At 42.8% G+C, this 11,337-nt stretch overlaps 1 protein-coding gene across 1 annotated transcript in view; it reads right to left on the bottom strand.

Annotated features, from left to right (window-relative positions):
• The window catches only part of INPP5B (inositol polyphosphate-5-phosphatase B), a 78,873-nt gene that overhangs the window by 37,411 nt on the left and 30,125 nt on the right, over positions 1-11,337 (bottom strand). Inside the window, exons 8-9 of the mRNA XM_014541570.1 lie at positions 3,969-4,065; positions 2,347-2,514 (exon numbers count right to left, since the gene is read on the bottom strand). Coding sequence (XP_014397056.1) covers positions 2,347-2,514; positions 3,969-4,065 — 265 coding nt within the window. The remainder of the gene's footprint in view (positions 1-2,346; positions 2,515-3,968; positions 4,066-11,337) is intronic.

Consider the following 11,337-nt stretch of genomic DNA (forward strand, 5'->3'; position numbering starts at 1 on the left):
GGGGGGAGCGAGGGCAGGAGGAGGCAGGGAGGTGGGAAGGCCAGGCCTAGGGACCCTACCCTGTGTGAATTTCATGCATCAGGCCTCTAGTAATATGAGAAAATAAAGGAGGCAGCAATCATCATGACAGAACTTTGTCTTTAGGAAAATCACCTAAGGGCACTGAGGGGGAAGGGCAAGTCAGGCATTGGGTGCGGGTAGCCACACTGGTTTAATCTAGAAAAACTTCCTGGAGGAGGAGGTGGTATGATTGATTGATGATATAAAAAGAGAGAAAAATGTAGTAGTTGAGGCTGGAGGAACGGAGCCGCCTAGGGTGTTTCCCTCCCACCCTGACCCTCCTCATCTCACCTCCCACGGGTCTAATAGTCCTGCTCAGGCCAACTGAGGCACAGATCAGTGGCCAAGGCCAGAAAGAGATCCCAGGGCATTTGTTGTCTGTAATCCGAGGCCCAGAGTGACATGCTGCTGCTCCCCCACCCCATCGCGAATCTTGCTCAACCTCTTTTGCAAATCGGGCTGTCAGCAGCGAGGGAGGAGATGTGGGAAGCGCGCTTGCACACTGCCGGCCGGCCCCGGGAAGAAAGAGGCAGTGTTTGTGTGCGGCGCTCCCTCCCCAGGTGCCTGCGCAGCTCCGTGCGCTCTCATTCATGCCCTGAACCCGGGGGCTGGGCACGGCTGCCAAGTGTCACTGCCACACACCAATGAGCTTCAGGAGGAGCGTGTTCCAGCAGGTGGCGGCTGGGGGCCAAATCCCTCCCGGTTACAACGCAATACATGATGAAGACCAATTAATTTTTTTACAATGGGAGAAATAGCTAGAAGATTAACAAGCATTAATTATTTATTGAACTGCTGCCTATGCAAAAAAGGGGGGGAGATTTCCCTGTATGGGGACATTAATCGCTCCCACAATCTCAGCTCTTTGCTCTCCGCCTTGGCGTGGAGGTCATGCAATCGTTGGCAGGCAGTGAAGACGATCCTTTAGAAAGCAAGGAGTGACTTTTAACAGTTTCTTCCAGGGCTGCCAAAAAAAACTGGTGAGAAATATAGGGGCGTCCACCTTTCTATCCTTCCATCTTTCCAGCCGCTGTATAGAAGGAGGAAGCTCTAGAACCTGACCTTCAACCCAGGCCTGCAGTTCTGACTCCCAAAGAGGCAAGCTGGGTTGAATGACTGCACGTCGAGGGAATCTGCTCCCCCCCTCCCCAGTGGGCCCTGCACATGTGGGCTCAATACAGGGGAGGGGGGCTCTTTAAAATTTTTTCTTCTATTGATTTTAGAGAGAGGAAGGGAGAGGGAGAGAGATAGAAACATCGATGATGAGAGAATCATTGATTTGGCTGCCTCCTGCATGCCCCCTACTGGGGATCAAGCCTGCAACCTGACCGAGCTCTGACTGGGAATTGAACCCTGACCTTCTGGTTCATAGGTCGACGCTCAACTACTGAGCCACGCCAGCTGGGCCGGTGGGTTGGGGGGGCTCTTTTGACTAAGGACAAACCTGCTAGTCAAGGGCTGTCTTAGGAAGAATACCTATGAAGAATTAATTAACTAATTAGTTAATATTTTAAGGTGCCTCTTAAGTGCTACCTATGCAATATTGTTACCTAGGGAAGTCTTAGTCTAGGACAGTGATGGTGAACCTTTTGAGCTCGGCGTGTCAGCATTTTGAAAAACCCTAACTTAACTCTGGTGCCGTGTCACATATAGAAATTTTTTGATATTTGCAACCATAGTAAAACAAAGACTTATATTTTTGATATTTATTTTATATATTTAAATGCCACTTAACAAAGAAAAATCAACCAAAAAATGAGTTCGCGTGTCACCTCTGACACGCATGTCATAGGTTCGCCATCACTGGACTATTTCTATCCCTAGAAGCAATGTTACTTTGTCTTATGGTCACAGTGCAATAATTTAAAAAGATCTAGCAGAATCATGCAACCTTGATTCATTCAACTTTCAGTAACCCTGTCTAAAAAGATTACCAAACACTAACTTCAATTTACTAACTTCAATTTAAATGACTTTCTTCAAAGGCCCAGAACGACCAAGGGTAGGCTACGTTCCTTTTTTTGTATCCATATAGCTCTTCAAATATTGCTGTAACTATGTGCAAGCTGTGTCACTCCCACTGTACCACACCCACCAGAGTGCCCGGCCGAAAAGGCACAGAATAAACGCCTGCTAATGAAGAGTGAATGGAATCACTCATTTTAGAAAATGAAGGGAGAGATCTGTAGTAGGATTTGCTTTCAAATCCAGGGTACTGGGGGTGGAGGTAAGTGCTAGTTGAATGATCATTTTCCTTTGGAAACAGTCTAAGAGCCGGTTAGCTACCTGAAGTTCTGGATATAGGTATAATCCTCCTCTTTCTGCATCAGATATGATTTCACCAGTGTCTCTCGCAGTCCGAACTTCTGCATCGACAAAATATGAGCCTTGTCTGAGACTGTGATAGTGGAAGAGCGAACCATGTCGGTAATTTCCAACTTGGATTTAGTCTGTCTAGAAAAACAGACCAAAAAAAATTGTTATCATATTTTGATGAGTCCTTCATGACATAAACATAAAGCTAGAAGTTTCCACACACAAACATCTGAGTCACAGAAGGCAAAAGGAGGCTAAAGTAAAACTTATTTGCTAAAACAATACGACTTCTATGTGGAATTAAGTAAACATACATGTTGTTGACTACATAGTACATTGGTCCAGAGGGTTTCTGAAAATACATTCATAGAATCTCAGACCAGAAGGGGACCTTGAAGATATTGTAATCTAATGCCTTCATTTTTCAAATGGGAAACAATGAGACCCAGCATCATTAATGATTCACGCAGCTGGATGGTGACAGAGTGCCTCACATAACAAGGCTGTGAAACAATCCAGCCTTGGCCAGTGTGGCTCAGTTGGTTGGAGCACCATCCCATGCACCAAAAGGCTGTGGGTTCAACTCCCGGTCAGGGTACATCCCTGGGTTGCGGGTTCGATTTATGTAGTTTTAGTCATATTAAAAATTATTCAAATGCTAACTTTAAAATTAAACAAAATTTGACACTTATCTAACAGAATCATAATAATAGCTCCAGAAACTTTTTTTGAAAATCACTTAATGAATTAAGATCTAGAAAGCACTTGAAGTAGTTTCTGACACTAAATAAATGCCACTTAAGTGTTTGCTATTACTCTTGTCATGTACATACAGGGTGGGGTAAAAGTAGGTTTACAGTTGTGAGTACACATTGTATTATCATTTATTAATCATTGTATTATTTTCCATAGGAACAACTGTAAACCTACTTTTGCCCCACCCTGTATTAATTAAGGCTATGTAAAAATGTATCTGTGTGTACCAAGAAGGCTCAAAGGTGAATTGAGAATGACAGACCTGGGTTCACTTAAAGTTCAGGATCTGTTCATTGCAGCTTAAGTGCAAAATTAAAATACTGACACAATAAAGCAGTTTTATCTTGACCAGAAGACTCTGGCCATGATCAGTAGGGTGCGCTAGAGTACATACTAAATATAACAGCACATCAGAAAAAAAGAAAGGGGTAAAGAAAAACGGGAAAAAGAAGACTCTTCAGCGTCAGCAAAGTCTCGAAAGAATGGGAGGGAGAAATCAAAATGTTTCTGATCTGCATTTCTAAGATAGATTTAGATGCCAGTTTCAAATCCTAGATCTGCCACTTGCTAGTTCTAGATCTTGGGTGAGTTTTACAACCTCTCTTCTCACCTGTTCCCTTAGCTGTAAGACAGAAAAATAATAGTACCTACTTCTCAGGTTAAAATAAGATAACTTGGGTAACTATGTGGCATACACAGTAAGTGCTCAACAAATATCCTACATTTCTTAGGCCAGCTACCCTGGGACAACTTACCTCATTCACAGGAATGGTTTCAGTTCTATAATGAAGAAAACCTCAGTCCTAAGAGGTAGCAGTGAAGGGAGAGCTGATTACCTTGTGAGCAAGTTTTCTGGTTTATCCTGACCCCGGGAGCTCTGGTCCACAAACAGGCCTTTCCCATTTGGCCTCAAATTGTCCAAGTGAGAACCACCTAAGTGGGGGGGGAGAAAGAATTAAAACATAGTTACGTATACTCTCACATATACTTTAGCATACAGACCACAGTTTCTCAAATCATACTAGGCATTACTAGTAGTCCACATGTTACTCAAAAACATAGGAAAGCCTATGTTTTGTCGGTGTCTGGGTGAAGCTCCCACAAAGCATATACCAAGAAGAAAGAAAAAAAATTTTCATCCAGCTGTCTACTGCTGAAAACATAACACTCCTTTTTCTTGGAGACAGAGTGCACTATAGAATGAATAAAGCTATGATATCTGCAGACCTAAGTTCTATCACCAGCTCTACTGTTTATTGTCCTTTGACTATGAGCAAGTCATCTGCCCTCTCCAAATCTCAGTAACTTGGCCTGTGCTGCCCTCCTCACAGGTTTATTATAGGGATCAAATAACTGACATGTGAGTAAGCATTCTGAGACAACACAACATATTACCCTATATCAGGGGTCCTCAAACTACGGCCCGCGGGCCACATGCAAATACAAATATTGTATTTGTTCCCGTTTTGTTTTTTTACTTCAAAATAAGATATGTGCAGTGTGCATAGGAATTTGTTCATAGTTTTTTTTCAAACTATAGTCCGGCCCTCCAACGGTCTGAGGGACAGTGAACTGGCCCCCTGTTTAAAAAGTTTGAGGACCCCTGCCCTATATAATAAAAGGGTAATATGCAAATTGACCGAACGGCAGAACAACCAGTCGCTATGACGTGCACTGACCACCAGGGGGCAGACGCTCAATGCAGGAGCTGCCCCAGCTGGCAGGCTCCTATCGCCAGATGGGGAACGAGGAACTGGGGGTGGGTGGCAGCCGGGGACGGGGCCAGCTGCCAGCAGCCCAGGAAGATGGCCTGGATTGCAGGCCAGGCCTAGGGACAGTACAGGCGCACGAATTTCGTGCGCTGGGCCTCTAGTAAAATATAAGATCTTATTACCACTTACTGCAAGTGACACTTCAATTCCAAGGAGGAAAAAGGCAAGGGTTAGATATCTAAAACTGGAAAGGGCCTAAGTGCCCTCGAGAATGAGAAGAGCTTGTCAGTGTCAACAAACTGCCTTGAAAACCAAAGAGCACAAGGACTTGCAACAAAGAAATATTTGGGGAAGTTGTTAAACCAAGATAATTAGAAAGTTAATAATTAGAACATTAATCTGCCAATAACTTCTCTGCTCCTTAAAACCCAGATCCCTTGTCAACAGGAAACAGCATGAAGAGGCCAAAGAGAGATGCTGCTTTAATACACAAGTTTCAAGGGGCACCAGAGGCATGAAACATCACTAAAGAATTTTGCTCTGAAGACTATTACTAAACATGGACTTTTCAACCATGCATTCACATGATCCAGAAAAAAGCAAACAAACTTTGGAGTTGAAAAGAAAACACAATCATTTGAAACATGAAAATAATACATTTCAATGCCTCCAGTGAATCACCTATTCAATTTTGCTTTCCTCAATGCCTCTCAAATCAATCTATTCCTATCCCCAATGTCACTATACCAATCCAGTTTACCAACATCTCCCTGAATGACTTTGAAAACCTCAACGAGGCTCGGCCGGCGTGGCTCAGTGGTTGAGTGTCAACCTATGAACCAGAGGTCACAGTTCAATTCCCGGTCAGGGCATATGGCCAAGTTGTGGGCTCGATCCCCAGTGGAGGTTATGCAGGAGGCAGCCAATCAATGATTCTCTCTCATCATTGATGTTTCTATCTCTCTCTCCCTTTCCCTTCCTCTCTGAAATCAATACAAATATACTTAAAAAAAACACACACACATACACCTCAACAAGTCTCCCTGTCTCCGTTCTCACCCCACTCTCTCTAACCCAATCTCTACACTGTGACAAAGGATTTTTTGAAAAAGGAAATCTGATCTGTTAAAACCTTTTAAAATCCCCCCACTGATAAAACCCAAACCCCTTAATATAGCTGTCAAGTCTCTTTCCAGTGGAGATCCTGCCCACCTCTGGCCCCCTCCCTCCTTCAATGCCATATCCCAAGTATATTAAAGTTACTGCAGTTATACAAAGACCCCATTAGAAACCGACTTCTTTCTTCCTTGCTCTGCTTTACACAGCTAACTCCTACCATCCTGTGGCCAGGGGTCAGCAAACGTTTTCTGTAAAGCACCAGAGAGAAAATGTCCTAGGCTTTGTAGACCATACAGTTACAACTACTCAGCTCTGCCTAATACGCAAAAGCAGCCATGGGCATGGCTGTATTCCAATAAACTTCATTTATGGTCACTGAAACTTGGATATTTTATAATTTTCACATCACAAAATATTATTCTCTTGATTCTTTTCAACATTTTAAAATATAAAAACTATTCTTAGTTCACAGGGGGTACAAAAGCCGGCAGCAAGCTGGATTTGGCCCACGAACTACCGTTAGCCAATCCCCTACTGTAGGCCACATCTTAGAAGTCACTTCTTCTAAGAAGCCTCTCTGACCCCTCCTAGATGGGTCAGGTGCCTGCCCTGACACTGGTGTTCCCACAGCTCCCTATATTTCTCCCATCACAGCCCTGATTGCTGTGCATTGTAACTGTTTGTCTCCCCAGGTAGACTGTAAACTTACTGAGGACAAGACTATGTCTGATTGACTCATCACTGCATCGCCATCATCCAGCACACCAGACAGTACATTATAAGAAGTTCAATCCCTCAACAACTCAATAGGACATACTGGATGAACGTGGATCTTATGTGCCTTATATAAATATATAACATCTGAATTCAAGCCGGAAGTGTTCTTTTGGAATATTTCAGGTCACCTTCTCATTGTCTTCAGCATATAACAAAAATAAGACAGGGAGAACCAGAATAGGTTGTTTCTAAAATTCTACAACCCCATGGTTAGTTATTTCTAGAAACCAAATCCCCACTGGATTCCAGCTCTCTTGCTTTACTCTAAAGCAGCGGTTCTCAACCTGTGGGTCGAGACCCCTTTGGCGATCAAATGACCCTCTCACAGGGGTCGCCTAAGACCATCCTGCATATCAGATATTTACATTACGATTCATAACAGTAGCAATATTACAGTTATGAAGTAGCAACGAAAATAATTTTATGGTTGGGTCACAACATGAGGAACTGTATTTAAAGGGCCAGAAGGTTGAGAACCACTGCAAAGGTTAGAGAGCCAAGGTATTTACTAGTAAGTTAGTGAATGGCATATGGGGACACCTCTTAGAATGGTTGAAATCCAGAAAACTGACAATACCAACTGCAGGCAAGGATGTGGAGCAACAGTAATGCTCATTCATTGACTGTAGAAGTGGAAAATGGTATAGCTGCTTTGGAAGCAGTCCGGCAGTTTCTTACAAAGCTGGACATAGTCTTACCATATGACCAGCAATCATGCTCCTAAGTATTTATTGATTTGAAGATCTAGGTCCACATAAAAACCTGCATGCAAAGAATTATAGCAGCTTTATTCATAATCATAAAAAACTGGAACCAGCCCTAACCTGTGTGGCTCAGTGGATAGAGCATCGGCCTGTGGACTCAAGGGTCCCAGGTTCAATTCCGGTCAAGGGCATGTACCTTGGTTGCGGGCACATCCCCACTGGGGGGTGTGCAGGAGGCAGCTGATCGATGTTCCTCTCTCATCGATGTTTCTAACTCTCTATCCCTTTCCCTTCTTCTCTGTAAAAAATCAATAAAATATATTTAAAAAACAAAACAAAACAAAACAAAAAACTGGAACCAGCCAAGATGTCATTTAACAGGTGACTGGATAACCAAACTGTGGTATATCCCTATAATGAAATATCATTTAGCAATAAAAAAGAATGAGGCCCTGGTTGGTTAGCGTGTCGTCCGGATACACCAAGGTTTCGGGTTTGATCCCCAGTCAGAATCAACCAATGAATGCATAAATAAGTGGAACAATAAATCAGTGTGGGGTTTTTTTCTCTCTCTTCCCTTTTTTTCTCTTTCTCAAATCATTTTTTTAAAAGAATGGGTTATCAAGCCACAAAAGACATGAATATTACATGTATATCACTAAGTAAAAGAAGCCAGTCTGAAAAGGCTAAATATTATCGGTATATGATTCCAATTATACACCATTCCAAAAAGACAAAAACTATAGAGAGGTGCCGGGAGCCGGTCCATCCTTTGCTGCTTGACACAGTCGCTGCAGGGAAGAAACATCTGCACAGCATATGTTTCAAGGGACCTGGCGTATATGGCATACTGTTCTTAATATGTTTGCTCCCCTTCTTGGCGCTATGTGTTTTAACCAAGGTCACCTCTCTGAGAAAGGTTGTTTCCCCAGGTGGGGATTTTCCCCTGGAGTTAGGGATTAACAGGACTAAGGAAGGGAATAAATCAGTAAAACTCCTTAACTAAGGCGGGTAGTTAATCACTTTAACTATAAACAATCACTTTTGAGCTACATAATCTTTACTCCCTGGAATGGAGATAAGAAATTGATAGGATTAAAATCAACTGGTATAAATACAGATGTAACAAGACAACAGAAGACAGAACCTAGAGACAGAACTTAGCAAGAAAACATGGCAAGAGAACCTGACTAGAACCTGGCGATAGAACCTGACTGGAGATCCGGGCTAGAACATGGCTGGAGAACCTGGAGAACCTGGCTGGAGAACCTAGTGAGAGAACATGGCAACAGAACCTGGCTGGAGATCCTAACCAGAACTTGGCCAGAGATCGTGGCTAGAGATCCTGGCTAGGCTGCTGTACAACTGAATGCTGCCTCCCTGTCATTCCTTCTTCGCCGACTTCGTCCACACCTTTGGGGACCCCTGGACCTGCTGGGGTTGGACCCCAACAGAGAGGGTAAATATATCAGTGTTGGCCAGAGGATAGGAGGAGAGGCATAAGGGTTAAATAAGTGAAGCATAGGGGACTTTTTTAAAAAAATATTTTTTTATTATTGATTTCAGAAAGGAAAGGAGGCAGAGAGAGAGAGACGGAAACATCAGTGATGAGAGAGAATCATTGATTGGCTGCCTCCTGCATGCCCCCTACTGGGGATCAAGCCCGCAACCCAGGCATGTGCCCTCACTGGGAATCGAACCGTGACCTCCTGGTTGATAGGTCCATGCTCAAACACTGAGTCACACTGGCCAGGCCACAGAGAACTTTTTAGGGCAGTGAAACTATTCTGTAAGTAACTGTAATGGTGGATACATGACATTTTCTGTGGGTTTCAAAACCCAAGGAACTTTACAGAACAAAGAATGGACCTTAATGTATGCAAATTTTTAAAAATTATTTCTGAGGCCAGGGGATCCTGAAGTGAAATTACAAAAGAATCTAATTATATTGTATATGTATGAAACAACCTCACTGAAGTGGGTAGAAGAAAAAGTGCTTACCTAAGTACTTTTCGAAATGAGTGAAGTCTGTGAGACTGAAGGTAGAAGGAACTGTGCGTGAGTACTATACTCTAACAGTCTACTGATAATGCTGACACCATTACACATGTATGCTGGAATTGAACAACTAAGTAAACGGATGGTGGATGGTGGGAGCTAGGTGTCTCACTGTCCGAGTGGGACGTTCCAGTAAGCAAGGGGAGGAAGCCAGAATGATCCAGGTGGTAATGAATTAGAGCTGGAGATATCAATATGAACTCATGTTACCTAAATATAAATACAGGTGGTACACATAGAAATACACACAGGTAAGTATGCACACATATACTTCCTTGCTCTGTCAGCGAGGAGGGCTCAGAAGCAAGAACATACAGATAGCAACAACCACACTTTATGCCCAGATCTTGGTTTCTAGTTTATTCTCCAGTATAAGGAACCAGGGCTCCTTGAGATACGGTTATTTTAGGAATGAGGCAAGAAGTATAAAAGATGAGCCTGGAGTATTTTGTAGTACCAGAAAATAAGAACATGCTCAAAAAATAAAAACAAAAAAATCCCACAATGATGAGAAGGCTAAAAAGGGCTAATTCAAATGTAACCCTGATATTTTGGGGGCTAGCAATTGGAATTCATGCCAACAAGCTCAGTGTGCATTCTTGATGACCTATAATTAAGGTCATTGCCTCCTTCCCCAAAGTCTTGCAGGGCTTGTCAGGCCTTAAAAACTTGAACAATGCATTGCCCTGGGGGTGGGGGGGGGTCGTGATCGCTGGCCCCAGGACAGATCATCAACATATGGGGGCCTTCCTGTAAGCCCACAAAAGGGGGAGGAACCATATCTGCAAGACAAAGACCCCAGAAGGTTATAAAAAGCGAAGCCTCTGCCTGTTACTTCACTCTGATTTGGAAATTATTCCCCGAGTCCACTAGTGTTAATAAATGGGTTCCTCCCTTTCTCTAGGAAGCGTGCTTGGTATTTCTTTGCTCTTCTGTAACACTTTGGAATCAGACTGAACGCCACACACAACATTCCGCATTGATTTTTTGCATGGTACTTATTTTTAACCACAGCAGCAAAAAATGAATAGAGGAGAAAAGACAAATCTTCTATGAAGAATTCCAAATAATTTAGGCAAATATTCTGCATTCAGGGAGGTGAAGAACAATTGCCCACTCCTTAAGTATGGACTGCACATGGTGACATCCTTCCAAAGAGGACAGTAGGGAAAGGGGGAGGGGGGGGTGAACAACCGTGGAGAAACCTGACCAACATGACCTCAGCCAGGAGACTAAGGTTCATATCAACAGTGAGAAGTCATGTTGATAGCACAGCCTTAATATGACGTGATGAGAATGATACTTGACTCCCATTGCCTTCCTCCCCAAACCTAACCCCAGTCTAATCATGAGAAAAATACCAGACAAACCCAAACTGAGGGTCATTCTACAAACTACCTGACCAGCACTCCTCAAAACTGTCAGGGTCACCAAAATCAAAAAGTCTGAGAAATAGTTGCAGCCTAGAGAAGCCGAAGGAGACATGATGACTAGATATAACGTGGTAACCTAGGCGGAGCCCTAGAACAGAAAAAGGACATTATGTAAAAACAAAGGAAATGTGAATAAAATATGAACTTCAGTTAATAATAACAATGTATCAATATTGGTTCATTATGAAAAATGTGTCATCACTAATATCAGATGGGGAAACTGAGTGGGACATACATGGATCTCTTTTTACTATCCTCACAATTTTTCTGAAAACCTAAAAGGATTCTAAAATAACATTTATTATTTAATATCAGATGAAACTGAGTGGGACATACATGGATCTCTTTTTACTATCCTCACAATTTTTCTGAAAACCTAAAAGGATTCTAAAATAACAACAT

The sequence above is a fragment of the Myotis brandtii genome, unplaced genomic scaffold, assembly GCF_000412655.1.
Source record: "Myotis brandtii unplaced genomic scaffold, ASM41265v1 scaffold274, whole genome shotgun sequence".
In the NCBI taxonomy this organism is placed as follows: Eukaryota; Metazoa; Chordata; class Mammalia; order Chiroptera; family Vespertilionidae; genus Myotis; species Myotis brandtii.